At 52.6% G+C, this 27,507-nt stretch overlaps 12 protein-coding genes across 12 annotated transcripts; 3 read left to right on the top strand and 9 right to left on the bottom strand.

Annotated features, from left to right (window-relative positions):
- Positions 1–46: 46 nt before the first annotated feature.
- Positions 47–6,807, bottom strand: COCCADRAFT_4032 (uncharacterized protein; the record flags this gene model as incomplete). Its single annotated transcript, XM_007712858.1, has 4 exons — positions 47–3,045; positions 3,118–3,514; positions 4,108–6,420; positions 6,478–6,807. 4 exons carry the CDS (start codon positions 6,805–6,807, stop codon positions 47–49), a joined length of 6,039 nt encoding a protein of 2,012 aa, XP_007711048.1.
- A 1,142-nt stretch (positions 6,808–7,949) lies between these two features.
- Positions 7,950–8,597, bottom strand: COCCADRAFT_4031 (uncharacterized protein; the record flags this gene model as incomplete). The annotated part of the gene is made up of 3 exons (XM_007712857.1): positions 7,950–8,015; positions 8,066–8,166; positions 8,225–8,597. The coding sequence occupies 3 exons, from the start codon at positions 8,595–8,597 to the stop codon at positions 7,950–7,952; spliced, it is 540 nt and encodes a 179-aa protein (XP_007711047.1).
- Positions 8,598–9,354: 757 nt separating this feature from the next.
- COCCADRAFT_35760 (uncharacterized protein) lies at positions 9,355–10,628 on the top strand (the record flags this gene model as incomplete). The annotated part of the gene is made up of 3 exons (XM_007712892.1): positions 9,355–9,490; positions 9,538–9,692; positions 9,891–10,628. The coding sequence occupies 3 exons, from the start codon at positions 9,355–9,357 to the stop codon at positions 10,626–10,628; spliced, it is 1,029 nt and encodes a 342-aa protein (XP_007711082.1).
- A 701-nt stretch (positions 10,629–11,329) lies between these two features.
- COCCADRAFT_35759 (uncharacterized protein) lies at positions 11,330–13,559 on the bottom strand (the record flags this gene model as incomplete). Its single annotated transcript, XM_007712891.1, has 5 exons — positions 11,330–11,510; positions 11,560–11,680; positions 11,731–12,642; positions 12,696–12,782; positions 12,836–13,559. 5 exons carry the CDS (start codon positions 13,557–13,559, stop codon positions 11,330–11,332), a joined length of 2,025 nt encoding a protein of 674 aa, XP_007711081.1.
- Positions 13,560–14,394: 835 nt separating this feature from the next.
- COCCADRAFT_92972 (uncharacterized protein) lies at positions 14,395–14,769 on the bottom strand (the record flags this gene model as incomplete). Its single annotated transcript, XM_007712890.1, has 1 exon — positions 14,395–14,769. The coding sequence occupies one exon, from the start codon at positions 14,767–14,769 to the stop codon at positions 14,395–14,397; it is 375 nt and encodes a 124-aa protein (XP_007711080.1).
- A 673-nt stretch (positions 14,770–15,442) lies between these two features.
- Positions 15,443–16,118, bottom strand: COCCADRAFT_93044 (uncharacterized protein; the record flags this gene model as incomplete). The annotated part of the gene is made up of 2 exons (XM_007712889.1): positions 15,443–15,625; positions 15,708–16,118. 2 exons carry the CDS (start codon positions 16,116–16,118, stop codon positions 15,443–15,445), a joined length of 594 nt encoding a protein of 197 aa, XP_007711079.1.
- A 554-nt stretch (positions 16,119–16,672) lies between these two features.
- Positions 16,673–17,776, top strand: COCCADRAFT_92931 (uncharacterized protein; the record flags this gene model as incomplete). Its single annotated transcript, XM_007712888.1, has 2 exons — positions 16,673–17,414; positions 17,508–17,776. The coding sequence occupies 2 exons, from the start codon at positions 16,673–16,675 to the stop codon at positions 17,774–17,776; spliced, it is 1,011 nt and encodes a 336-aa protein (XP_007711078.1).
- Positions 17,777–17,913: 137 nt separating this feature from the next.
- Positions 17,914–19,996, bottom strand: COCCADRAFT_93024 (uncharacterized protein; the record flags this gene model as incomplete). Its single annotated transcript, XM_007712887.1, has 3 exons — positions 17,914–19,511; positions 19,562–19,713; positions 19,764–19,996. 3 exons carry the CDS (start codon positions 19,994–19,996, stop codon positions 17,914–17,916), a joined length of 1,983 nt encoding a protein of 660 aa, XP_007711077.1.
- A 569-nt stretch (positions 19,997–20,565) lies between these two features.
- Positions 20,566–21,426, bottom strand: COCCADRAFT_35755 (uncharacterized protein; the record flags this gene model as incomplete). Its single annotated transcript, XM_007712886.1, has 3 exons — positions 20,566–20,945; positions 21,003–21,320; positions 21,369–21,426. The coding sequence occupies 3 exons, from the start codon at positions 21,424–21,426 to the stop codon at positions 20,566–20,568; spliced, it is 756 nt and encodes a 251-aa protein (XP_007711076.1).
- A 745-nt stretch (positions 21,427–22,171) lies between these two features.
- COCCADRAFT_4025 (uncharacterized protein) lies at positions 22,172–23,602 on the top strand (the record flags this gene model as incomplete). Its single annotated transcript, XM_007712856.1, has 2 exons — positions 22,172–22,920; positions 22,981–23,602. The coding sequence occupies 2 exons, from the start codon at positions 22,172–22,174 to the stop codon at positions 23,600–23,602; spliced, it is 1,371 nt and encodes a 456-aa protein (XP_007711046.1).
- Positions 23,603–23,947: 345 nt separating this feature from the next.
- On the bottom strand, positions 23,948–26,266 carry COCCADRAFT_25272 (uncharacterized protein; the record flags this gene model as incomplete). Its single annotated transcript, XM_007712872.1, has 1 exon — positions 23,948–26,266. The coding sequence occupies one exon, from the start codon at positions 26,264–26,266 to the stop codon at positions 23,948–23,950; it is 2,319 nt and encodes a 772-aa protein (XP_007711062.1).
- A 970-nt stretch (positions 26,267–27,236) lies between these two features.
- On the bottom strand, positions 27,237–27,482 carry COCCADRAFT_93097 (uncharacterized protein; the record flags this gene model as incomplete). The annotated part of the gene is made up of 1 exon (XM_007712885.1): positions 27,237–27,482. The coding sequence occupies one exon, from the start codon at positions 27,480–27,482 to the stop codon at positions 27,237–27,239; it is 246 nt and encodes an 81-aa protein (XP_007711075.1).
- Between the last annotated feature and the right edge of the window lie 25 nt (positions 27,483–27,507).

Genomic DNA, 27,507 nt, shown 5'->3' with positions numbered 1-27,507 from the left:
CCAGCTACGAAGAGAATTACAACCAGAAATATACAACATGAAACAATTACCACATTCTTCCCTTACCCTTCCTACCAGGTGCAGGACTGAGTGGAGGAAAGGCATCTTCGGCATCCTTCCTACTCTGCTCCTCAGCAAGACTAAGCTGCATCGCAAACTCCAGATCCGACATTTCATTCTCGATGCTTGATCCAGCCATTACCCTCTGGGGAGTGTCGTTTCGAGAGCGTGCAGGCGAATTCTTCTTGCCTTTAGCATACTTGATCGGAATGTCATAGGCAGATGGAGGCGTCGATGTAGATGTAAACATGTCGGGACCTTGGTTGTCGTTGAGAGAAAGGCGTATGGCTTCGGCAATATCCGCATCGAGCTCTTCGTCATTTTCAAGGACAGATATTGAGGCCTGGGCCCGGACACTAGACTCCGTAGTCACAGTCTCACTGCTCAATGCACTCACCTCCAGCTCAACACGGCGCTGTTCCTCAGCTTCCATTGCTTCCTGAGAAAGCATCGCAGCATACGCCAATGCCTCTTCTTCACTCAACATTTCCGTACCAAAGCGCCCCGCCAGATGTTCAGCTTGCTTATGGCGTTCTAATCTGTCACGTTCCAATTCGAACTGCTCATTGGCAATGTAGTTTTTCAGATTAGCCCGGCCAGCACCAGGGAAGCGCTCTCCGGTGTTGTTACTTCCGCGCTCGGCACGCCGAAGCTTGCGCTTGCTGCTTCTGTACTGATCAGCCGCAGAAGAGCTGTAGCTCCAAAAGCGGAGCTGGTTGCCAAGCGACACAGCACCACGCAGAACTGTTGGATCGGGATCTAGGTATATAGCGCCAGCAGCAAACATATTGATCCCGACACCTTGAACAGAAGCTTGGGCCTGTACGAGCTGTCTTCGAGCACGCGAGGCGTGGCGTGAGTGCAACGTCGTAATCGGTGACATAGTTGAAGCGAGAGGATCCCAGGCCTGCACCAGACCATCGTTTCCACCCACGACAAGATACAGAGAGGTGACTGCCAAGCACGAAATCTCAGGCGAGTCGGTGTAGATAATACGGATAGGCTCAATGGTGTTTTGAAACTCCGCAGAACGCGACACAGGTAACCGGATATCCCAAAGAAGCACGACACCGGATTTTGTACCAGCAGCTACATATCGTGCGCGTTGACCTGGTATGTCGGACGGAGATGAAGGCTGACTTGCGACTGATAATGGCGAGGCATATGGCGAAGACGCAGTTGATGTGGTCGAGAACCCGAGTGCAGGGTCTTCGGATAGAGTGAGAGTGGCAAATGTAGAGGTATCTAGTGTAGTCGTGGTGATTTGCGTGTTCTTGAAGCCACCGAATCCAAGCTTCGAACACCGCCACTCTTCCACCAGACTCGCTCGTTCAGGTGAACTAGTCGTGGATTTGTACGACAAGCTGCGAACACGCGGCGAGACACTTGCTAGACCCGGGACCTCCGGGCCTACGCCGCCAAATAATGAAGATGTCTGAGTAGGAAACGCTGTCGGCATCCGGATTGGCGTGTTTGGACTCTGATCCTTCTCATCTGCTTTGCATCGAGTAAAGCGTGTAATATTAGCGACGTCACCCTCTTCCAAGCCGCATTCAAACACAACTATTGCCTCGCCAACATCGTTGCCATCATCGCCGGCAAAGTCGACTTCAAGTCTTCTACGCATATCCCATCCGAGGCATACTTTACGGAAATGTTTCGGCGGCTTTTGTAGGTATTGCTGGATTTCTTTGGTCTCTGCAGCAATCTGCCCTTTGCTCAGACACATGCCATCCCATGATGTACGAGGTGAGTAACTCCCATCTATTTCGGCATCGCTGTACGGATCAGGTCTCGCACTGCGCCTGCTGGGTTCAACAATGTTCCAATACACGCTCCGGCCAGTCAGCCACGCCAGGTACTCGGAATATTGCTCGACATCGCCCTTTGGAGTCTGACTACGATTTGGGAACTTGGTGAGATAGAATAGCTCACCAAGGGCGTTCAGAGCGACTGCCCAAATTCGGTTCTGGGCATAGCGTTTAGACGAGTATTGCTCATCCACGGCAATAGCAATGATGGGTACACCTGGACTGAGAACCCAGCGCGCAGTTAACTCACCGCGCTGTACACGAGACGAGCGGAGACCATCTGTGCCAATGCTACAAGCACTGACAACACCATTTGCAGAGCCAATCATCATACCAATCAAGCCCTCAGAAAGCGTTGGAATGGTGTTTGATTTCGCGATCCAGACACTGCATGCAGCGCCTATATTAGTACCCAGCTTGGGTATACCAGCTTCTGGCATGGTAAGATCGGTAGGCTCAGCGATGAAGCGACCCCTCATTTCTTCGAGTGAACGGTAGTAGCAGGAGCCTTCTGGACAGCCCTGACCATAAATCATACCATAGGGCTGTGATATATCCATTACGTTAGGACACCCAACGACATCTCCAGAACCTAGTCCCCATTCAGCAACGCCTGGGAAACGTTCTGCGAACTGAGCGTAAAAGTGAGGATCGCTTTGTCCCCAAGGATCTACTTTGCCAGCCATTGGATCGCTGCTAGTTACCATGCCAACGTCATCTGCGCCATGAATGAATCGAGGCATTTTGTTATTTAGACCGGATCCAAATGTTGCGTGTAGGTGATTGATAATAGTATATGTCTTGGCATCATAGGTGATCATTGGGGCCACTGTCTGCATTTGGCCGGCGCGGGACGGTGTTGTAGGTACTTGAACGGGTTTGCCTCGGACCAGGGATCGTAAAAGTCTTGTTCGCAAGATATACTCGCTTCTCCATGACGCCAATGCAGTAAGTCTAGTGAACCTCCTCTTCTCAGACCGTACAGCATCGCCGCTGTCTTCCAAGGCTGAACGATATTGCGCGTCTTCGAGCGCGTGTGGACCTGGGAAAGAGCGACCAAAAGCCACCTGCCATGCGTGCGGAGTAGTGACGACATCGTGAAAGCGGCGAGAAACAAGAGAGACTGCGGCAAGATCGTTGGGTGAAAGATGCGCAATAGCATGAATAAGTACCTCTGTACGAAGTTAGTGTCTGGCCTCGATATGTCATTTTTCTGTAGAGTATTTGCAGAACAGTTTTCACACACCATTTGGCAGCTTCGCGATAGGGCTGCTTTTGTCGTCTGGGTTTCTGTTGCTCTTAACAACTTCGAAAAGAGGACCATCAGCAGGCTTTCGCGGTGAGTTGGTTAGCGCGTTTTCATATTCGGTGATCCTGTCCCTCGGAGGTGGTGAGGGTCGCGCACCGCCCTCCAGTCCATTGGTTTCCATAGGGGTGAAGCGGTCGGTGACTTGGGGCAAATCTGTCGTATCGCGTGCAGGTCTACCGACTGGGACTCCGGGATCTCCCCACAGCCCACCAAAGTGTGGCTGCAGAGAGTCCTGCAAGTTATCATTGCGACGGTGTCCATGCTGGGAAGTGGTTGCGGCGTCGAAGGTGGCGTGTTGCTGGGAGGCGCGTTGCGATACGTTTGTGGGCTCTGGCTGCATAAAACTTTAAGTTGCTTTCTTGGATGTGTGCGATTGACCGAGCTTGTTGGGAATGCTCAGTCAGGGTTGATTTTGTGCGGGCGCGGGTAATTGAGCGTTAGACGGGTGTGGTTGTCAGGAGGAGTGTGTTCAGAACGGAAGTTTTGATGACTCGTTTGCCAAGACAAGCAGTTGTGACGGAAAGAGATGACGATCGCCACTCGCAGATAGAGAACTCGAACGTGGGGTAGGCTGAGGTAACACTGGCTGTTCAAGGTCGCCGCCCCACTCCCTATCCATCGGATCGAGCTGACTCCGATATGCCCCGATGCGCAATGGGTAATTGTTCTTTCCGCCCATCGAAAACTATTTCTTGGTCTTTGTTGAAAAGTGCTCTATGCAAAATATTTATTCAAATATGTATATACAAGACATGTAGCAAGGCTTGGTTAGGAAACAACGAAAGAGATATCGCGACAGTTTCATGGCACATAAAGCCGTGAGTATGCCGCTACATTCGTCCTACAGCAGACGCATGTCGTGTAGTTCTTCGACGCCAATCCCACCCTGCATTCATCGCACAAGCTCAGACATCCACAGGGCCATACCAGTACCGTTCTCGGTGCCATTTGGCATACTACACACTGAGGCCCTTCAGAGCCCATGCCTTCTGCCCCTGTATCCCAGCTGCCAGCATTGCTCCTGCCCGGCGGTGCTGTGGCGCTTCGGCGGCTGAGGATAAAGTCTTCAAGGAGCTGCTCCTCTTCCTCTGGTGACATTGCTATGTCACCGCCTACTTGGTAACGTGATGTTGTCAAAACCTTGGCTTCATCTCGCTCTAGAGCCTTACGATATTGCGAGCGCGTCATGATATTGGGGCTCTGAAGATGTCTAGATAGTAACTTAGCCTCCTCGCGATCTTCTTTTGTTTTCGGATCGAGGAGCTGCGAAAGGCGTGAGAAATCCATGGCGTCATCCACCGAGGGTGTCTCCTCTCGACTGTGTCGATATGTGTCGCGCGTTGGCGTTCTCTGTCCATCGTCAATATCAGACCATTCGTCGTTGTCAGTTGTGGTGGCGAACGAAACTACACTAGTAGTATCATCGTCCTGTGCGACCACATAGTCTCTGCTGTTGTCGACTTCGTTCCAAAGACTGCCATTCCGCCACCAAGAGTAAAGATAGTCGTTGAGACGTTCCTCAGATTCTTCCGTATCCGGCTCAGAGTAGAAGCCGCTCTGTCGAAGCCTCTCTTTTGCAAACGATTCGACATCAAACGTCGGGTCCTGACGAATCCGATTACGATTGTCCAAGGTAAGCCACGACTGGCTGGCTGATATCCGATCTGAACGCGATGCTAGCGAATATACCTTCTCGGCTTCATAAGCGCCAGCAGCACGCCTCAGCCACATCGGCCGGTAATTTATGCCAACCTTCATTAGAAACCAGCCTGTGACTTTTGCGACACCAAGGATGACTAGCCTCGATATACGGACGAAGAATCTATAAGTCTGAACGTAGCGGCCGCGCTGGTGGCGGGCTGGGTCATCATGCCCCATGGAACCCGAAGGGTCGGTAGATGTTTTGGCGCTCCTAGTCTTCCGCTCCTTTGCATAGCCTGAGGTTGATGCGTCTGACCTTCCGTCGTTGAGCTGATCGATCACCTCAACGCCTTGAGCGAATGTATCATTTCTGAGCTCTGCTGGAATGTCGACGAGCATTTCTCGACGTCTTCTCCGACGAGCAAGGATTTCTTGAAGTCGCTGCTTCTCTAGCCAGGTCATAGCGTGCACGTTGACCTTGGTGCCTTCATTCAGAAAGACTGCCTCACTCGCGGCAGTCAGAATCACATAGCCCACCTTGAGAATGGTAGTATAAAAGTCCTCATGCCAGTTAATTGTCAAGGGTGAAACTGACGATAGATGGATGTTGGCGTGAAGGTTGCTGTAGGCAGCTGCAAATCTCTCGCGCAGTGTGAGAGATTCGTTTTGTCTTGCCGGAAGGGAAAACGCTGTAATGAGAAGAGCTAGCAAGTAGATAACGCCGCATGCAATCATACCAAGTATAATCAATAGGTGGGGAATGAAGCCAATGATACACACAGTGGGAAACCTCAATATACCCACATAATTGTCTGGGTCAGCGACCATCCATGTGAGGCGAGCAAAGCTCCAAGCGAAAGCCGAAATGTATGCCAGTCCCCAGATTGTGGTAGTAATCAGTCGGTACTTTGAACGCACTCCTGCGATCGCTAACAGGTTGCTTGTGAAATGGCTAACACTTGATATAAGAGATATAAGCAAAACTTCCGGGGGAACATTAGCGATTTTGGAGAGCTGCGTTCTCTGCAGCATGAGTGACGTGCCGTTCGGTGCGAATACAGGCTTTGGCTTGAAGAAGCGTGTTGAATCGACTGCCAACGGCCTAGTAACAACAGCTTCGGCTTCGGCGAATGCAAGTGAGTGTTCGAAGAGAGTCATTCCAACTTCTTGAATAGGGCGCCTGCCCTGAAGAGCGCAGGCTAAAGTGTCGATGAATTGGCCAAACCCCAAAGACAGGAAAATGGGCCAAAGGAGAGCCAGCGACCCAGAATCTCTTGTTGCCGATGAATCTTGTGGAAGCATGTTCACAGCGTGGCAAGACTCTTCGGTAGTTTCCCAGAATAAGATTGACGATGCAAGACGCCAGATAAAACCACCCTCGCCGCCGAAATCGGTATCCAGATGTCTGCCACTTGCTCCATATTGCATTTCTGACCAGTCGGGGGAGGTTTGACATCGTATCGCTCGGAGCACATTCGAAATTTGGTATAGGAACAACAACAGGGGCATAACGTAGAGAGTGAAACGCAGGTAGAGGCGGCCGAAAGATAGAGGTATGCGGCTGTTTCCGTAAAAGTGAGTGCGGTTCAAGAGAATTGCCTGTGTGTATGTGATAAGCAAAGGATCACTATTCTCCTAGGCTCGTGTGCAACTTACAATAGCAAACGTAGCAATTGCCCACTTTGATGTTATGTAGCTGAACCATGTCGCTACATTTCTCAAAGCCTGCCACACCGTCATATCACTTTCTGAAGATGCCGCCACTGTAGCAGCGGCTGTAGAATGAGACTCTTGTATAAAAGCAACTGTGGAAGTTATTGTATTGTTGGTTAGGTTCGCCGTTGGCTCTGCTATCACGCTACCCCCTGCGCGCATCATATCACCCAAAGAACTAACTTTGGAGAGAAGACGAGGAAAGGCCATGAGCAGATCTGCTGACGATGGTAGGAATGAAGTCGCGTTGGTGGACGCGCCGGGCGACACCATTACGGACGGTTTACGGATACCCGGGGATATCTGAAGCTCGAGGGAGTGCAGAGATCTAGCGACTATTGGAATTGGTACATGGCGATTACAAACGCGCAAATACGAGGCTGACACGCCCTGATGAGATATCGACAAGAAGCGCTTTGATGGATCAGCTCTGGTTTGGGCTGCGAGTTGGCCGTCCTGACGCGGCAGTCGTGGGGATGACGCTAACATGCAGCCCGGGCGACCTGGTCAAACCTCCGCCCCATCCTCATCCCCGCAACCTACGCACTATCCGGGCAAATGAGTCGGACCAAACCCGACAACACATCGGCTTTTGCCTGTTGGGGTAGAAACACGAATAAGTATCCCCAAATACATGGGTCATGAAAGCAAACAGTTGTTTCTTGGCCTCCAAGCACTGGGCGCAAAGAATACATAGCAATCACCAACATATGAGCCAGCACCTTCGCTTGCCTGCAATGTGCCTAGGTCGCTTACATGTGATTGTGTAATTGCCAGAGACGAACTCCACACCCACGCCCCTACGTGGCCGAGATCATACAGAATTCATTTATGCCTCGCTCTCTGAAGCATTTCATTGACTGTGTAGGGTGCGAAAGGGGGTGTAAAGTAGGTGTTTGCTATTCGTGCGGCAGTGCCAAGCTGAGATATTGATAACATCACTTGAGCTCCTGGAAAATCTCGGTCCGCGCAAACATGATATCCACGAATATGATAAAGCTATCCTCATTTTTCTGGCACATACGACCATTGGAAACTGAGAGCTAGCCATCCCGTCCGATCTGGCATATATAAGCAGTTTACCGGCGGATTAGTAGTCAGGTGGGTGACCACTGGCGAATCCCCGCTGTCGTATGTTTTTGTTTTTGTAACTCTTTGTTTTTTGCCCATGCATATTTGCAAGTCACACGGTAAGGTATTGGCACAACTGGTATGGCGGCATGTGGAGCACTGAGCGGGAAGAGCGAGAACATGGCTGCATTCTTCCATTTTCAAAAGATTGGCCACTCTCTGGGGGCCGAACATTTATGGAGGATGCCCAGGCTGGAGACAAGGCCATTGCCCATCTGCCCAGCGTGTTTTTAACGCCATTGATGCCAAAGATATGATACAAGTTTGAACTACGTTCTGCTGGCTTATGCAGTCTTTGGTTTCTTTGTGCCGTACTTTGAACGAGCAGTAATTCTGTTACCAACACCACCCTAGGACATGTCAGCAACATAGTCTTTGTTCGCAAGAAACGAGTTTTTACCAGGTCCAGCGCTCCTCGAACCAAGTGATATTTCACACCGGGGCAATCTTGTGCTCGTCCGCCTCGCACCATGACTACAGAATGCTGCTGCACATTGTGTCCTGACGTCCCATTAGCAATGCCCAAGGTCTTGCAAGTCCACAGATATGCATGTCATACCTTCGCCAGGAATATATGCCGTAATGACCTTGCCTGTGCTCAGTCTGACCCTCGCAATCTTCCTCTCTCCCGAGTTTGGTTTCTTAGGCTTGGTTGTTCCCACTTTGAGGCACACTCCTTTGAGCTCCGGTCGGTCCTTCAATTGCGGTGAACGAAGCTTGCGCGCTTTTTGTGCGATTCTCCCTTGTCGTAGCACTTGTATCAGCGTGCATTTGTGGGCGCGCGATGATGGCGGCGGGCGGATTGCGAGGGCTGGAGCGGTGGTTTCGAAAGCGGGGGCAGCGAAAGCAGGTCGTATTGATCGTGCGACAGCGAACTGTGCAGTCGAGAGAATTGATGGCCGTAGAAGGCCCCTCAGGAGTGAGACGGCCATATTGGGTTGCGGTCGGCGTTGAATCACAATGGTGGACAAAAGTTCATGATGCGATATGGCAGCTGACTAAGCCATTATATCCGTACCTTGCGTATTTCGCTGCAACAATACCCAGCTCTACTCGAGGCAACAAATCTGGAAAGCCCAGACTAACACATTAGATATCTTCGGAATCTATTTTCAATGAGCGAAAAAAGGTCACTGAAAATTGCATATATGTCGGCATGCAAACCTCCGCTCGATATGGTCACCAGAGGACTGCTTGAGTGGACAGAGTACTTCTAGACGCTATCTACTCGACGTTTCTATGCTTGAACATTAAAATGGGTCCATCTTTACTTTCACAAAGGAGATATACTTCATTGGGGTCACATCAAGAGGACCATGAGTAGATCTTAGCATGTACCTATCAAGCTTAGCGCCGCTTCGGCCGGAAATACTTTTCCACCAGCCCGCAGATTTTCTCCAATCTTCCAACCAGCACTCCCAGCAGCACCAATCCTCGCCAGGATCACTAGGCATAGCCACTTTGGTGCATTGTGAACCGGCAACGGTGTCACTCTTCCAGCATGCATGCAAACATGGCCCCAGTGCCTTGCGAGGCTGCAGCTGCTAGCAGTGTTCCCACAGCTGCTTCCGGAGACCGCGACCTCGGCTGAACGCAACCCAAGAGTGCGGAGACCGCTTCCAACCGCTCTCTACAGTGCATCTCGCATCTTGACGATACCCCACGACGTCTACCCTTCACGACTACACAATGCGGACAGTCTCAGCGTTTGTTTCGCCTGTGCGAAGAACGGCACCATTTGCAGCACGCCAAAGTACACGGAGATGCTTCTCGAGCTCCCAGAACTGGCAGGCTACGTGGGGGTTCATCGGCCTTGGACGGATGGGTAAGTACCATTGTTGCTCAAAGACTGCATCTATTAACTTGTCATAGGATACCCAATGGCAAAGAACCTCAGGGCTAAGATACCAGCTGAAGACACGCTATTTGTGCATGATGTCAACACTGCGGCCACCAAACAGTTCCTTGATGAACATCCCCAGGGTGTCAAGGTCGCTAAAAACGTTCGAGAAGTTGCTGAGAATGCTGTAAGTAGATGCCACGTCCTCTATTTCCTGCACAATGTCTTGTGATGAATTAATTGTTCTATCAATGATCTAAGTTGGGGGCCATTCGTGGCCCTTATTCTGATTACACAAATATTATAGCCAATCCTCTGATGCTTTCATATTCAGCAAATGTTACTTGCCATCATCATCAGAAGCAGTACACTAACGCTGATACAGGAAACAATCATTACCTCGTTGCCGGAGCCTAAGCATGTCAAAGCTGTTTTCAAAGAGATGCTGGAACCCCCAACGCTTCTCACAGATGGGGTGGTCCAAAAGGAGCGCTTCTTCATTGATTGCTCGACTATTGACCCTATGACATCGGGTGAAGTAGCGCAAGCTGCTCACTCTACTGGCCAAGGCAAGTTTGTGGATGCACCCATGTCGGGTGGTGTTGTTGGTGCACAGGCAGGCACGCTCACTTTTATGATTGGTGCACCACCAGAGGCTGTTGAGGGCGCGACCAAAGTACTGTCGTTGATGGGCCGAAGAGTAGTTCACCTCGGCGGGCCAGGAGCGGGCCTCAAAGGCAAGCTGGCCAACAACTACCTTCTCGCGCTCAACAACATTGCAACTGCTGAAGCCATGAGTATGGGCGTCAAATGGGGCCTTGACCCCAAGGCTCTAGCAGGCATGATCAACACGGCGACAGGCAAGTGCTGGCCGAGCGAAGTCAACAACCCCGTGCCTGGTGTGATTGAAGGCTCGCCTGCTAGCAGAGGGTATGAGGGAGGGTTTGGGATAGCTCTGGCCAACAAGGACCTGAAGCTTGCGCTCAAAGCAGCAGCCGAGGCCGACGTCAAGCTTGCTTTGGGTGAACCAGCACGAGCACTATACGATGCTGTAGAGCAGGCGGAAAACTGCAAAGGAAAAGACTTTTCAGTTGTGTACAGGTACCTAGGTGGTAAAGAGTAGGCGAACAAAATAAAAGCAACTTGATTCAGCAACAAGGCCAATGATATTGTGATGTTTAGACTTTGCACGTGATGTCTGAGGATGATGCTAAGAGCAGAGGAAAAGATGGAATTTGTACGTTGAAAGGAACGGAAAGCTATCCTAGACGCCCCCAGAGTTGCATGAAAAAAACCTAGCCGGTTGCTCATCGGCTGCAGCAGTGAAAAAGTTGCTGAGGCAGATCAAGACAGTAATACACGTATTGAGAAGATGAGTAAGGGAAGGTGCCTCCAAAGCCCGCATTCCATCGCCATGCACATGCAGGGACTAGAATGGCATACATCCAGTACAATCAAGCCGTGTGGCTGGGTTCTCGCGCAAATATACCAAAACAAAAAGACAAGTCACAACCAAACCCACGCCCGATTTCCCGGTACAAATCAAAAGCAAGTTGACGACCTTGTGAAAATCAATGCCACCAAAACATGACGGCTCTTATTACGGGAAAATGCGAAAAGAGCAGGATTAAACGAAGAAGACAAAAAACAAAAAAAAAAAACAAAAAGGCCGCAGAAACGCCATTGTATCGCGTACATTGGGGCGAAACCCGCCGCAGAATCGAGCGGTCGGGTTCAAAGTCGAAATTTGGTAGTTGAACATGTACGGTTCGTGTCGTCGTCAGTCATGGCAGAAATAGGCGCACACAGAGTGCAGAAAGGAAATCATCTCGAGTAAGGCTTGTTCATAAGGGCGATCTCGCGCGCCACAGTGGCCCATTCTAATTCGCGGCGAAGAGGTTCGTTGCGTCGCTGACGCTGGTACTCTTCCCACTTGAGTAGTTCATAGGTGAACCGAAGGTGAGGTTGTATTATGACATTAAGTCTTCGGGCTCGCACAAAACAGCTGGCAGGTATTAGCTAGAATCCCAACATGGAGAACAGGCACTACTCACTAAGCACGAGGAAAGGAAAGGCCAAGCTCTTTCATGACTTCAGCAATGCAGATGGTTGCCGAGCGAGAAACACCGACGCGGCAGTGCACAAGTGTAGCACCACCCTCAGCCCTTCCAGCTTCTGAATATTTGTTAGTGGTTCCCAAGACAAGTACGGGCCCGAATACATACCAATGAATTTTAAGCAACGCCCAAACTCGCCCCATAGAGGATCAACGCCATTATCCTGAACTCGGTCGATCATGAGAAAGTTCTCAATGGGCCAATTGAGTTCCTTTTGCATGCCCTCGGGCCAAGAAAGTGTCTCACCGACACTCAATACACGGGTAATGCCCAAGGCATGGAGAAGCTCTGGGTTGTTGGCATGGCCAAGATTGCCGAGATACATGTAGGGTAGAATGCGGCTGGGCAGGCTTCCATCAAGCTTCGAGAGCCAGCGCGGCTCAGGGATGTTGAGGATGCTCTGGTTGAAGCGGGGTGACTCCTGGAGAATGCGGGGTTGTATGGCTGTCAGAAGGGCTACATCAGATGGGTATGCGAAGAAGTTTCGGCCTTTTTCACGATGCAGCTTGATCCAAGCGTCATGAACGGGAAGGCCCTCAGCATACATGAAGTAGGTGAGTGCAAGAAGGGTCGTCTCGGTGTAGCCATCAGTACAATGGATCAAGAACTTGCGTGGTGTTGCAGTGTCGACCATTTCTATAGCTTCGTCCTCATCCTCCCTCCTTCGCTTCGACCTCCGTACTTCGTTTGGATTGGCCAATTCGTACATCCATTTGCACATGGCCATGAGACCATCGATCTCTCCGTGTGCCCAAGTGGGAGGCATGATACTCCCTGATGAGGGGAACTCCATGTGCAAAGCTGACTTGCGGTGGACTCTTTCCAGACCCATACGAAGAGCTCGGAGTGAGCGTGGTTCGGGTACATGAGCTAGATCGGTTGCCTCAATGAGCATGTCATAGGCCTCTGTTCCTAAGCACTCTGGGTGCAGTGTCTGGTCGGGTGTTGGGCCGAGAAATACATTGTTGCTGATTTCCGATGCCTTTGACATCTCGCTCATCTCGTACCGCTCCCAGTAAACTAACGGCACAAGTTAGCCATTGTGATTTGCCAGTTCCGCTCTTGCTACTTACAAAAGTCTACAACTTCTCCCGTCATTTGTCCAGTAGAGTTGACAGCAATCAGCTTGGGGTGCTTTTCCTGCACCGAACTGAAAGTATCTGGAAACCATTAGCCGTTTGTACATGTAGCGTATGTGCAGGGTCAGAATTACCTGAAAGCATAAACGTATTGAACAGATATGGCGAAAGGCCATGCTGTGATTCATACTGCCTCTGAGCTCTGGAGATTTTCTGGGCTAGTGCTATTGTGTCTTCGGGCTTTGTCTTGTGGTCGCCGTAAACGATGATATCTGACACCAATGCCATTTTGCAAGTCTGGATGTGAAAGTTGCGCACGGAGAAGCCTTCCTTGGGATCGCATTCGAGGAATTGAGGGTTTTCTGAAGCGACAGAATCAAGTATCTCATCAGGGGCAATGGCACCCTTGAGCTTGGAGGACGAGAGGTTTCCGCCAGTCTTGACAATGGTGATGCTGCGAATGCACGTGGGGACTTTGCGGCCACTCCTGCGACGCGAGGAGAAAAAAGCAAGCTGTATCTGATTGTCTGGATGGAGGCCGTGCATCCAGGGAAAGACTTGCTCAGGGTTCGGAAGCGGCTGTGTTGCCATGTGCTCTAGTGCCTGGGCCAGACGATCTGCAGTGATGGTGTAGAGGGGTGGATCATCGGAATACTTTGAGCAGTATGCATCAGGGGGAAAGGTGATTGAGGAAGTCTCAATGAGGCTGTCCTGGCGGGGAGGAGACGCTGGAGGCGTGGCAGGGAGTGCGCCAGGCGGGCAGACTGGAATGTGCTTGTTAGGAATGGGAGCAGGCGTGCCGCGGGATGACGTGTTCAGAGACAGGTGCGGTGGAGGAGTCGAGGAAGGACGTGGCATGGACGGGTAGCTGGCGACAGCAGCGGCCATGTTTGCGGTTTAGAGGCGAAGAGGGAGAAGAAGCAGAAGCAGAAGCAGAAGCAGAAGCAGAAGCAGAAGCAGACGAAGAAGAGGCAGTAGGATGCGGATGAAAGTGCGCAACGTGCACAATGGGCGTGTGGAAGGCGAGGAGTCGCTGGGGCAAGGCCGTGGGTGATGATAATCGGATAGGTAAGTAGCGGTAGGGCAGTCGCTCTTTCCTAATCAAAAAGGAGGACCAAGAAGCGGGGGGGGAGGGGGGCGAGAATGTGTATCACAATCACGATGGGGTGGAGTGACAGCGAATCTTCTGTCGTGCAATTGATAAGTATACGGTACTGGGCGTATCGACGTGTGTTGCTTTTTTGGGACCTACTGCGTTGAGGGTTTGGCCAGATTGCGCACGCGTTGGCTGCTGAGTTGATCAACAGCCGGGGGGTGGTGGACACGGGTCTACAGCGTGAGGGCGAGCATTACGGGAGATGGGGGGGATAAGGGTATCAATGGAATTTGGGGGGTAGAAGTGAAGAAAAGAAAAGGCAGGGGAGGAGGAGGAGGAGCAGGAAGAGGATGCAGCGTAGGAGTGATATGGGCGTGTCTAGTGGTTCCCCGCTATCTGACCTCCCCACCCCTCCCCCCCAGCACTTTGGAAAAGGCGCCGTTTTCCTTCAGCTAAAGCTAGCGCTATGCTGCAAGCCACCCTGCAAGGCTTGCTTGGACGGAGCGGCGCGGATTGGCTCGCGCAGACGACAGTACTCTATGGGCATATGTGTGTGTATCGAAGGAGTAGGTGGTTAGATGAATGCGCAGGGAGTGGCTAGGGTCCAGGGCGTGGCCGACAAAAGCAAGGCTGACTATGCGTGTGCGTGTGCGTGTGCGTGTGCGTAGACGAGCGTGGATGCGAGGGGCGCAGGTGTCGTGGCGGTGATGGCAGATAGCAAAGTGCCAGAGGGACATGGATGGTGGATGGTGCTAGGAGGATAGGCTCGCGGGGACGCAGTTGAAGGAGGACGAGGGTGGGTCTGGTGGGTGTGTGGGTGGAGAGAGATAGGCCTTGGGAGGCAGAGGAGGAGAGTTCTCGAGCATGGCCGGCCGGCAGCGTGGAACCGGGCTGACGGCTAGTGTGGCCAGTGGCAGGCGGCGCCTTGGGGAATGGCCCACTTGGCCGCAGCTCAGCAATTGCCACTGCCATGGCCGGCCAGAGTGAAGTCGAAGGCCTGCACTGCATCTGCATCTGCATCGGCCCTTGGGCGATCCATCACCAACCCATCAACCCCGCGTCTGGATGCGCATGCATGCTACTACGACTACAACACTAGAGTAGACACCACCAACACCCGCCCCCTCTGCCCATGACTACTTTACTTGCTCCTCTGCACACCGACATGTACATACACCTGCCCATGATGCTGGCCCGCCCCCAACCCCGCATCGCCCTCGCAACCTCCAACTGCAGTGCTGCCGAGCCAGGACCGGCTGTCTTTGTTGGTGCCCCAGTCCCGAGTCCCCACGGCCGCCGTCCCCTGCACCATCCCTTGGACTCGTCAGCCAATGCATGCTGACGTACCGCCTGACAGACTCGTTCAAACCGCGCTTGTCACAATCACAATAGACTTTTCTTATCGCTACCATCCACTCATTCATCACACGGCAATCACTAGCTATCCGTCTGTCCCGCCGCATGGTCTACACTCGACTTTAACTTCATGTCTCATTGATTCATGTCGAGCCTCATTGACTCGCTCGCTCGCTCGCTCGCCCGCCCGCCCACTTTAGCCTTGATGCCCAGTAGCCTGCTCGCGTGCCCCTTGTGACACCTTCCCAACATCCTCCATAAATAGTCCCATCATAAACGGATCCGCCCCTCATACATCAACCTCGGCCTTGATGTTCAATATCTCGTCCACAATCGATCGCTGCACACTAACACTCTTCCCCGCACTGCCCTCCTGCTCCTTGAGTAGCACAGCAAGCACCTCGACCGGCGGGTCAAGCCCGAGCCGTTGCGCTCGCTTCCACCGCTTCAATCGAGCGATTCCAGTACACGGCTACATGGCACCCAAGTCATCAGCAATTTGGTCGACGTGGAGTTCTTTTGCGTCAGAACATCGCTGATTGGGGCAAACTTACGCCATAGTGTGCGCTCATGTCGAACTCCCGAAGCACCTTGTCATGGAGACTCAACTCCTCCTGGTGCACTCTACCTGCTCGCCTTTGCTTTTCCTTTTCTGCCCAATACCTCTTGACAAACCCATCTGACATGCGCCGCGCTTGCTCCTCCTCTGGCGACCTCTCCACTCGTTGCGCCTCGACCTCCTGCTCCGTTTGCTCAATAATGGCCACTTCAGTCGTCGTCGGCCCTACGCCTAATGTCTCCAGGATTTCAGGTGTTGCCTCTTTCAACTTCTTCTCCACATTGCTCTTCTTTGCGGCTTGTGCCTTGACACCGGACTTTGTGACCTTGTTCGTCGATCCGTGGAAAGCGAGCGTTGACTGCTGCGATTTGGTCGCCGCGCGCGGAGTTCTACCTTTGGGTGGCATGTTTGTCTATATGCGATGTATATTCCGAGTAGTATGCGATTCTTTGACATGTAGTAGTCGTGCGCGACAAAGAGGAAGCTGGGACAATGACGTGACGTGACCTCACTGGCCGACGGGCTTGGCGTCATTCGGACGGGCTTCTGGTTGGTTGCCGCAGTGATACGCGACTTCACGCGGTCACGTGATTACTAAAGAGAATCACCCCACTATTGTTCCCAGATAGCGGGCATGCTCTGTGCTTTTGCACTACAAACCGTTCCAACCATCCCGTAAGTCATCCTCCGCTTCTAATTGCAATCGTGATCTGGTACTAGTACCATGTTTATTTCCTGCATATATGTGGTTCTAACCACAGAAACTCTTTGCATTAAAAAATATAGAAAGCCTTGCCGGCGAATGTCCGTCTATGCAGGGTGTTAAAGAGCAAACATGAACCCTTGATATGTGCATTCATTACGCACCATAGCATATGCAGACTAATTGAAAGTTCACCTAGGTTGGATTGTTGGTTGTTACTGACTCAAGTGTACACAGTCTCAACCCCATCTGAAAACATGACATCCACAACACCCCCCGAAGTAGCCGCCCACGTGGAATCTCTAATACCCAAATTCAAGCTCACCCGGCTCCTCAACTCAGACCAAGCTGGACGCCGCATCAGTCTACTAGGAACCATAGACTCGCAGCCCGCACTCCTCATCGCCGAGCGCGCCGCCTTTGACACGACCCCCGCCATCCTCGAAGGCTTCTCCACATCCCTACGCAACATTAAGAACCTCGGCGCAAACGACATTTACGCCTGGTTCCTCGCAAACTCCAACCCAAGCACCGACAAGGATACCTCTTCGCCACCACCGCCAGACTTCAAAATCAACCTCATCTACCCATGCACAGACAAGCATGTCAAGAAATACACCCAGCAGCGCCTCCGCATCGTCACCGAAACACCACAAATATACACTTCCTACATCCGCCCTTATATGCGCGCTCAGCGCGAAAAGGGCGCCTTGAATTGGGTCTACAACATCATCGAGGGCCGCACCGAGCAGGAAGACGTCATGTACCGCGAATCCGGGTCCGACGGCTTTCTCCTGCTCCCCGACCTAAACTGGGACCGCAAGACAATGGGCAGCTTGCACTTGCTCGGCATAGTAGAGCGGAGAGATATTTGGAGTGTGAGGGATTTGACCAGGGACATGGTGGCGTGGGTACGGCATATGAAGGAAAAAATGGTCGAAGCAACCGTGGGCTTGTATCCGGATATTGAAAGGGATGAGTTGAAGTTGTATGTGCATTGTAAGTTTTTTGTTTTTTTTTCTCCTTTTCACACTTTCCCTTGCTATCTTTACCCAAAAGACGGAGGAAAAAGAGATTTAATAATCTTATTAGATCAACCGACATACTACCACTTTCACATCCACATTGTCCATGTTTCACTGGAAGCCGGAAACACGCAAGCTACAGGTAAAGCTCTGGGCTTGGAAAATATCATCTCCCAGCTTCAAACCATGGCTCCTTCTTCCTCGTCTTCTTCGGCATCGCCCCCGGGTATGCAGGATGCCAGCCTGACGTACCATCTCGGTGAGCGGAGCGACTTGTGGGAGAAAGTGTACTTGCCGTTGAAAGAAGGGCGCGAGGTAAACGTCGATGACTTTTGAACAAGACAAGCAACTGTGCAGGAAAGAAAAGAAGAAGAAGAGAGAGAGAGAGAGAGAGAGAGAAAGCTAACAATATATCTTATATGTATTAGATTAGATGGTATCTCTAGATGGTATCTATAACTATGCATAATGTATTAAGAATTCATATCACTGCCTTTGGCATGCACATCCGGACTTTTCGCGCCCTCATGCCGCTTCTCGATATTCCAATCCGTCATTTCTTCTCCGTCATTATCGTCGTGCACAAAGTCATGCTCGCCATCTCCACAGAAACTACTCTCACACATCGAATGCCTCCGTGTACTGGTCGTGTCTCCCTTCATGGCCCTTTCCCGCAGCACCCGGAATCTTTCTTCCCTCTCCCACTCGAGCCTCTCCCGAGCCCAATTCTTCTCAACGCGCGAGTACCCATAGAACCCTGCGCTCGACCCTATACTCCGCCTGGGTCCATATAGCCCCCCGTCGGATAATGACCGTTGAGCCACCTCGCCCCGCGGTGCCCCACCAGCCCCAGCCGACCGCGATCGGCCACGCAATCGGCGAGTCCATCTATCGTTTCTTCCGTTCCAAACGAAAAAACTGCCCAGCAGCGTGCCGTCGCTCGTCGCTATCCCTCTCCATGGCTTCTCCTGCAGCGAAAAGACTAGGCAATTCACAAATCCCATGCTCACAATGCAAAACGAATTTGCCAACCGTATCCCCCATATCGGTTTCCGCGCATAATAGTCGTTGTACATCATGCAATGGTATACAAATGGTGCCACCCACATTAATGTATACACTATCGGATAGATGAACGTAAGGCGTAGTTGGCAGTGGATGCGTGCGCGCTGGCGAATCATGCGGTTAAATCCTGGAGACGGTGGCTCCAGCAGCCCAAGCTCCGGTGTGCTAGCAGCCCCTGGAAAGGCATGTAGCGTCGGAGTGCTAGCGCTCAGTATGTCCGTATGCGATGACGACACGCATGGGTGTAAACTATCGTTATATTCGACCTGTCCGACAGTCTGCCCACTTGGTATCGAGACTAGCGGTGGCCGGGCCGGGCCGCTGTGCTTGCCATGTGCATGGAAACGTCGTGTGCTTCGCACGAAGGATGAAGTGGTGGGGCTGGTGGAGGCGGCAAGGGTAGACGTTGGTCCTGGTGCTCCACAAAGCTCGTTACAGGTCAACGAAGTTGAATATCTACGCTCCGGTACAGTCACAGCTTTCTGAGACGTGGTCGAAGTACGCCGTGAGTGCAAGCCTGAGCTTTTTTGCTGCGTCATAATACTTGCGGGACGGGTTGCAAGCTCTTCGCTGGGCATGTAACCATCACCGAAGAGTGATGCTTTAGTTTGAGACGCGCGAATATTGATGCTGTTTCGCGTAAGGTCATTGTTCAAAGTGTATCCAAGTTTCCGGCTCATTGCATTGTAGTTCTTAAACTCCCACCCAACATATGTATAAATTGCAATGGCCAGGCTGATGATGACGAATATGATACAGTACCTCGGAATCCATGTCAAGGCTAGCCGGTACCAGAACGGGCGGGTTGGAAGCAAGCAGTACGCGCCCTGCAAGCGATACGCTCCTTGAGTGTTGAGGAAAGCTAGGCTTGCTGATATTGTCGGGGCGCAAAAGACACATGCGTAAACATAGTACTTGTACGGGTGTAGACCTTCCGAAGGCGCTTGACCGGAGGGCCGAAAGACCTGGAGTGCGGTATGTATGGCTATCATGAGAACAGCAAAATCTAAAAGTGGCTGTGAGGAAATGCTCAATAGTTGGGATATGCCGTCTTACCACTTATCTCCGTCCCAAACGCTATGAAGAACCCGCTCGATTGGCAATATGCCGACGTGCTCTCCACAGGCCCCCGAGCCAGCATTACAATTGCTCCAACAACGAAACAAAATGCTCGTATCAGGTCACCGCAAATCAAGAGCATAAGAAGCCTACACTAGAACCATGAGCGCATGCATCACTTGGGCACAATAGCACTGACCGATGGCGAAATTGTTTTTCCATGCGACAAACCCAGAAGAAGGCAACCAGGGAAGCTGACATACTCAGAGAGGAGAATACCAGAGCCACTGTCGTAATGACTCGGGTTCGTCGGTCGTTGGCGGCGTTAGGTGTCGTGTATTGGGTGCCATTATGTTCGTTTAACGGGACAGCAGATACGACAAAGGAAAATGAAAGAAAAACGATGCAGCACAGGCGCACACAGGTCGACATGATGCTGGTGGGAAGGATGTCGGAGGCAGAGGCCGCGCTCCTCGTCCGCTGCATCGCGCGGGTATCTTGGGTTGAGATCGACTGAACGAAAAAGCAAAGCAGATGATGATGATTAACTGGAAGTGGTACCGAGCATAGCGGCGCTAATATTAGGGTAAGATCGACCGCGCAGACAGCCAAGACATCAACGGTCCGTTACATGATTAGCAGACAAACTCCGTTAAAGCACGATGTGGCATATTTGCTTGGAAAAACCGCTATGCTACTCCTGGCCTTCTCCATGTGATCATCTCGTTGAAAATACGACAAGGACAGTGGCATATGGCAAGCCAGGATTCTGGGGTACCTGGTTCGACTCGAACAGTAATAAAACGTCACTCACCCCTTAATAAGGACTCGGTCCAGGCCACACGGGAGGCTTTGCTTACGGCGGCTCGTACTTAGTCGCCCCACTATCACGACTGTTGGTCGACAGTGGTGTCAACCGTCGCAGCCACCATGGCAAAATGACGTGTAAGGCTGCCCCGGCCTTGGGGCAGACTGGCGAGCTTCCACTGTTTCACGTAGTGCTAGAATGATTCGGCGAGCGTGATCAGACTGAAGCGCAGCTCGCCTCCACCGGCTTCGGCCTCGCGCTTGAGGAAGCTACGCACACCCAAGTCCAGGGCCTTGTCGCTAAGAAGGTCCTCTTCGGGAGCTAGTGCACCACGGTCGAGGGGACCTTTACGACGGCCGTCGAGCTCCCACAAACGGTTTTTGTCCGACTTGATGAAGCAGACATAGTGCAGGTCCACATCGGAATCAGCCTGGGGTGCAGCGGTATCTCCGCCCGATGCCGCACTTTGATGCGCACTCTCGAGAGCCTCGGAGTCATAGAGGAGGTCAGCTCGTTGGGCGGGTTTCAGTGGTATCGCATTCTGGACAAGCTTGGCTAGGTTGGAATCGGCTTCTAAAGGCTATGTTAGCAAACCTTGAAACCTTCCCGCGTAACGAGGGGGCTGCTGACGAATGTGTGTACGTGCCGAGCCATTCGAGACTGCATGGAGCAGGCCAATCAGGCCACAGGCGTTGCCGATAGTTTGCTTGTACCAAATAACCTCTTCGTCCGGGCCATAGCCCTGATATTCTGGCCTGTCTTTGTCTTCTTGGATGCGGAACTTTTCGTATGTCTGGCTCACGGGAAACACAAGGAGGAGGGCATGGGCAGGCCGCGGTACAAAGGCAAGGAGTTCGGGGTCGTCGATACTGAAGACGTCGTGGAAGGCAAGCTTGTCCGACAGACCGAGCTTGTGAACGAGGGCCGTCATGACCTCCGGGTTGTTCTCTGTCGCATGTTACTAGGCGTGTGCCGTGGCAAGCCGGAATGACTTACCAAGAGGAATGAATCTCTTCCGGCCCTTGGGCACGTCAGGGGAAGCTTCAGAAGCCATATTGGTGCTGGTTTGAGGATGGTGTTGCGGGGAAGGAGGAGTGAGTAGAGGATCCCAGACGTGGGGTTGATGAGGGACAAGCAGCACACAGCGTCTACGGTTGCGTCACCCACGGTCTATGTATACGGCAGGCGTGTGCCTGGAGTCAAGAATGAGTTGTAGGCTACAACAAGCCTTTTTGCCACGGCCCATGCCATGCCATACTATGTCCACCGTAGTGCTAGAGGGCGGGGTCATCCCGGATGTAGTCGCCAGGGCGCAAAAGAAGAAGAGGAGGAGCAAGAACAAAAGGCGCCGGCATATGACGACATTCCCGCAAGCAGAGACAGCCTGCTCGAGCAAGCTTAACTATTCTGCGGTGATAGGCAAAAGAAAAAGAAAAGAAAAATATTGAGATGGCTATGCCGCAATGCGGCGGCGGTGGCCATCCAAGGGCCCGGGCGAACGAGATGGAGCTTCAGCGCCCCGCGGTGACGGCAGACTATGAATTTGACTCACGTGAATGATGCCTCTTCGCGCCCCAGCTTCAATTGCGCCCTCTCTTCGCAATTTTCACGCCAGATCAACTCAGCCAACACAAGCACGACTCAGTCAGCGCCTCTTCTTGTCGACACGCCTGGCAATTCCCCGCTCCTTGCCTGCAACGGCCCCCTCTACTAGCTTTGCGGCCGACTTCTTTACCCCACTACAGCCACTTGCTCGCAACTTGAACTTTTTCCACACAACACTTCCTCAACTGCACACCATGGCCACCCTCGACGAGACTGTCGTCGCCTTCCTCAAGAAGCACGCGCCCAACAACGCCGCCGACGAGACCGACGCTGTCAAGGCTTCCCAGGCCCTCTTCCCCACCGTCACCTACACAGACGCCGAAAAGACTGAGCTCAGCCAGTGGCTCATCACTGCCTCTCACGTGGCCTCTCCCGCTGAGGATGCCGCAAAGGCCTCGGAGCGCCTGTCGTCACTGAACACACACCTCTCCAGCCGGACCACCCTCCTTGGCGCAAAGCCCTCTGTCGCCGACATTGCCATCTACCAGAAGCTCGCACCCGTCGTCTCAAAGTGGAGTGCAGAAGAGAGGACAGGAGAGCAGGGATACCACCATATTGTCCGTCACATCGACTTTGTTCAGAACTCGCCAGTCTTTAGCCTCAAGCTGGATGACAAGGTCAACATTGACCCGGACAATGTCGTCTTCAAGATTAAGCCGGTAGATGCCAAGGCTGAGAAGGAGCGCAAGAAGAAGGAGAAGGAGGCTGCGGCGGCAGGTGCGGCAGCCTCAGGCGCCACGGCTACCACCTTGACTGGAGCCCAGGGTCAGAACGCACAGGGAGGCAAGAGCAAGGCAGACAAGGCAAAGGCAAAGGCAGACGCAACTGGATCTGCCGTCGCATCAGCAGTTGCTGGTAACCCGACGAGCGGCATTCCTGAGGGTGCACCAACCGAGAAGAAGAAGAAGGAAAAGAAGGAGAAGCAGCCCAAGCCTCAGAAGGCGTACGTCCGCTTCCGTTGAATCCTTTCATTTGCCTTTGAATGTTGACTAACAACCCATAGTGCGCCCGTCGAGAAGCCTCTCTCTCCCGCCCTCATCGACCTCCGTGTAGGCCACATTCTCAAGGCCGAGACCCATCCCAATGCCGACTCATTGTACGTTTCCACCATTGCATGCGGCGACGCTCCCGGCACAGACAACACATCCGAGTATGAAGGCCAGATTGTTCGCACCGTATGCTCTGGTCTCAATGGCCTGATTCCCCTTGAGGAGATGCAGAACCGCAAGATTGTCGCCGTGTGCAACCTCAAGCCAGTCACAATGCGCGGCGTCAAGTCGTGTGCCATGGTCCTTGCCGCATCACCGAGAGTTGCAGAGGGTGAGGATAGCCACAAGGGCCCTGTCGAGTTGGTGAACCCCCCAGCTGAAAGCAAGGCTGGTGACCGAGTCTACTTTGAGGGCTGGGAGGGCGAGCCGGAGCCGGTGCTCAACCCCAAGAAGAAGGTCTGGGAAACCATTCAGCCTGGCTTTACTACCACCGATTCTCTGGAAGTGGGCTTTGATGTCGGTGTCGTGCCACAGTTGAGCGGCGAGGGTGCGGATAAGAAGACGGGTGTCGCCAAGTTGAGGACCAAGGATGGTCTGTGTAGCATTCCAACTCTCAAGGGTGGCGTAGTACGATAGATTCCCTTACCCTGTAGTGTCCATATACGTATCGTGACACATGAAAAGAATGACAAAAAAACAAGAAACATTCACATCATGGGAGAAGCCATATTGTCCATTCTATTACCTACTTGTCATCAAGTGAAGCGTAAATTCGTTATGCTCTAGAACTATCCTGGGGTATACAAGGGGATGAAAACCGTGAAAAAAAACAAATCATAAAATGCCCGCCAATCAACACTAAAACAGTCACGGTGCTCCGCTGCTTTCCATTTTGGGTTGTCCTCCTCCTTCTTCCAATTTAGAACACAGAAATAACAAAAATAAAATTAAAACAAGAAAGACGCATACGCATGCGGAGCTTTAGTCCATTAGGTTGACCGGGTACTCGAAATCGTTTTCGGCATCCGTTCCGTGTAGTCTCACCTGGTACAGGCAGGTATGGCTAGCACCCCAGTTGCTGGTCACACGCAGTATAACACGGGACACGGGCTCCGACGGCTCGCCCGACAGATCAAACGTCTGCAAATGGTTGGAAGCGTGAATGTTGTACTTGAACGAACCCAAGCACTTCCACTTGCCCCCTGCGCTTTCCGGCGGCGCGCTTCGGCAGCTTACTTCGCGATGACTGTAATATGGCTTGATTGGTCCGTTCGTCTGAACCCAGAGCTCCATGTCTCGAGGCGCGTTGTTGATTTTGCGGGCAGGCATCATACTCATGGGCACGTGCTCAATGGTGACTTGTTTGGGAATGACGAGACGGGGAACTCGAACGGCGAGCTGCGCCTGACCAGGTGATGCAGGGTCCGAACTTGCTGAACACCAGCAATCCCCAGGTTCCTCCCACTTGGTGAGTGCGGCAATTGGAGGGTTGCGATCGGGTATCCACGAGAGGCGGCGTGCGAGACCGGCAATGCGACCGGATTTCTTATCAAAAGTGACAGAAGACAGGTCCGGGTCAATCATAGCACCCAGACCTGGCGAAAAGTAATTAGGTTTTGTAAGATATAGTTCGTAATTGGCGACAAGATTGGCCTGTGCAAGGGCATTGAGGCGGATCTGGTCCAGCATAGTTTTCTTGGCTTCTGTTTGCATCATCGTCTTGAGCTGGGTGCTTTGGGTTCGGATGGCCTCCTCGATTCTCTTGTTTACCTGAGTGGTAAGGCTCTCATACCGCTGCTCCACCAGCTTGATGAATTCTTCACGTGATGCAGCCTGAGGCCAACTCTCAGTGGGACTGCGCTCTTTATGGGCTGTGTTGTCAAAGAGTATGGCGAGCTTGGCTTTCGTTTCTTCAAGAAACTTCGTCCATTCGGGTTCAGAGTGTGCCTTGGCTGTTAAGGCTCGCCAGAATTCGTCGGTGATCTCGGTGGTCCCATCTTGGTGCCGGCGAACAATCATGACTCCAGGGATTTCCTTCTTCAGCTCATCGATTGAATCACGCATGCTTTGAAAGCGCTTCTCATTTTGCTTCTCCATATTACCAATGCGGCCCCACACAAGGGTGTCGTCCCCGTTTCTCTTGTACGCTTCCGGCATGATAGCGTCGGTAACCCTTTCGTATGTGTAGACGACGCGGGAGCCCACAGCTTTGAGTAAACTAGGAGTCCCCAACGCCGAGTCAGTAGAATTGGAAGTCATCATGGTGGAAGCGACCCAACCGACGAACAGACAGCCCGAGAGGATCCAGAACATCCACGTGAGAGATTTTTTCCAACGCCATATTGGCTCGTCCTGCTCTTCGAACGATTCAACATGCCCAATCCATGCATTGACTTCGCCAGGGTCCTTTCGATGGGGACGGCGTCGATCTGCCTGGCGCTGTGACTGAGGTAGTGGAGGACCCTCACGCTGCAATCTGGCCTGCTCTTCTGCGACTAAGTTATTGACTGATTGTTCAGCCGGGATTGGGTTGGCACGAGCAGTTGTTTGCTCCGCATTCACTCTAGCTTGGGCCTGGCTTTGAATAGGTGCCTTGAGGACATCTTTTGTTGGTGTCGGCGTCTTTTCTTGAGCCGAACTCGCCTGGGGAGCCTGAACGGGGGTTGGTCCGTTTGATCTTGTTCCATTTACGGAACGGGTGGTGGGCTTGCGGCTTGTCAAGACAGGCTTGACGAATGGCGAGCTTCTGGGCTCATCGCGTATCGGGTAAGCCGCAAACGGATCTCGGGATGTTAGCATGCCGGCTTCATGAGCAAGACCAAATGACTTTGAGGTGTTGCCGACAGATGCTGCGACATCATCCTCGCTGGGACCTAGATCATCGCTGTCCATGAAGGAGTAACCGGGAGCGGCTTTGGAATTCAGGGCGTTGTTACGTGGAAGTGGAGGTGAGAAGTGCGACTGCGACTCACTACCCAGCTCATCGATGCTGTCAAGATCATCTCCCTCTTGCTCTGATGATGGAACACCGGATCTGTCGAGCTGGGTCTTGAAGGCCTGGGAGAAACCGGTATTTGGGGCAGTTGTAAGTTTATCAGGATTCCCGACGCGGCCGCTTGCGCCGTAAGCATTGGACCGGCGGGCTTTGACCTGGGTTAAAGTAGTTCTGTTGCGTCTTGTTGAAGCGGCTGCGGTAGCAGTAGTGACGGCAGATTCTTCAGCGACTGAGCTTGCCCTGGTGCTGACACGGGCTGAGCGACGGTAGGGTGTGGGGGCATCCCCATTAGCACGTTGAGACATTTCGGCGGGGAATCTGTCGTGAGCATTCAACAGTCCAACGGGGTCGGGGTCCAGGAGGAATGGCACGGTTGATGTTGCTGAGGTGGGGAACTAGTGTTGGGTGAGTTTGGGTTTGTTCAAACGAAGTAAGGAAGTAGTCTGCGAGGGCCATTTAGAACATGACAAGAACAATGGCAGCCAGCAGTGGCATAAGCCGACAATGGCGAGAATGGCGAGCCGGCAACAATAGCAAAGACGACGAAGCCATGCGACGACAGCAGAAGATGAAAATTTTCACCGTGAAGACGGGCGTGACGGTGAGGAGGTTGTCGAGTGGTGCGTGTCGAGCTGGGCGATGAGGCTGGGGTGCTAGGAACACGAGGGTAACCAGGGTAGGAGATGGCGGGAACTTACAGGTGGACTCGAGGACCAGGTGGTCAAGAGACCGAGGTTTACGACAACAGACGCGTTTTGGCAGTGCAGAATTTGATCTTTTGACAGCTCAGAGGGCGATGGGGTTGATGGCGGGTTCCTGCAGCAGGGTCCCTATACACGTGTACGCAGTTTCACGCGTCGGGGCTGGGGGCGCTTACTGCGCTGCTACGCGTGGGCGAGAGGGGTTTGGGAGAGGGGCAGGGCGAGTGCGCAGGACGCGATCATGTTCGTCGAGTCGAGGGCAGTAGTTCTGATTGTATTGATCAATGGCGACAATGGGGGTGGTGAAGGCTCATTGTCGCGCTGCGAGGGTGCAAGGGTTCGGCCAGCGCGCAGACAGCCGGAAGCGGGCGACTAAGCGAGCGCGTCCTCTGAATCCGGCGGTGAGTGACATGGCAGTGCTTTGACGACTCGACCAAGCCTGGAATGACACTGGCACCAGCTGTCTGTCTCTCGCTCGCCTGCTAACACACGCCAGCAGCGTATGCTACCAAGTACTCACACCTACACCTACACCTACACCCACACCCACACCCACACCAAAGCTAGTAGTAGACTACGTAGCGTCTCCGCCGCCAGACAGACAGACATGGATGATGCATGAACCTCCCGCCCCAGGCTGGGGCAGCGGAGCACCATGCCCAAAGGGCCACAAGGCTGATTCTGCCCGTCTCGCATGTACCTGCATCTCCATACATGGTAGTCCCACGATTGTGTCGCATGCTGATACGGGTGCTGTGTGTGTGGTACACCATGTACTCATGTATGTAGGCACACGGCCGCTCCTCCACGAGACTGACATGTCTACTCCCAGTGGTGCTTGCATC

This window comes from Bipolaris zeicola, assembly GCF_000523435.1.
Source record: "Bipolaris zeicola 26-R-13 unplaced genomic scaffold scaffold_51, whole genome shotgun sequence".
Classification (NCBI taxonomy): Eukaryota; Fungi; Ascomycota; class Dothideomycetes; order Pleosporales; family Pleosporaceae; genus Bipolaris; species Bipolaris zeicola.
Note: the sequence above shows the minus strand (reverse complement) of the source record. Positions and strands in the feature narration are given on the sequence as shown.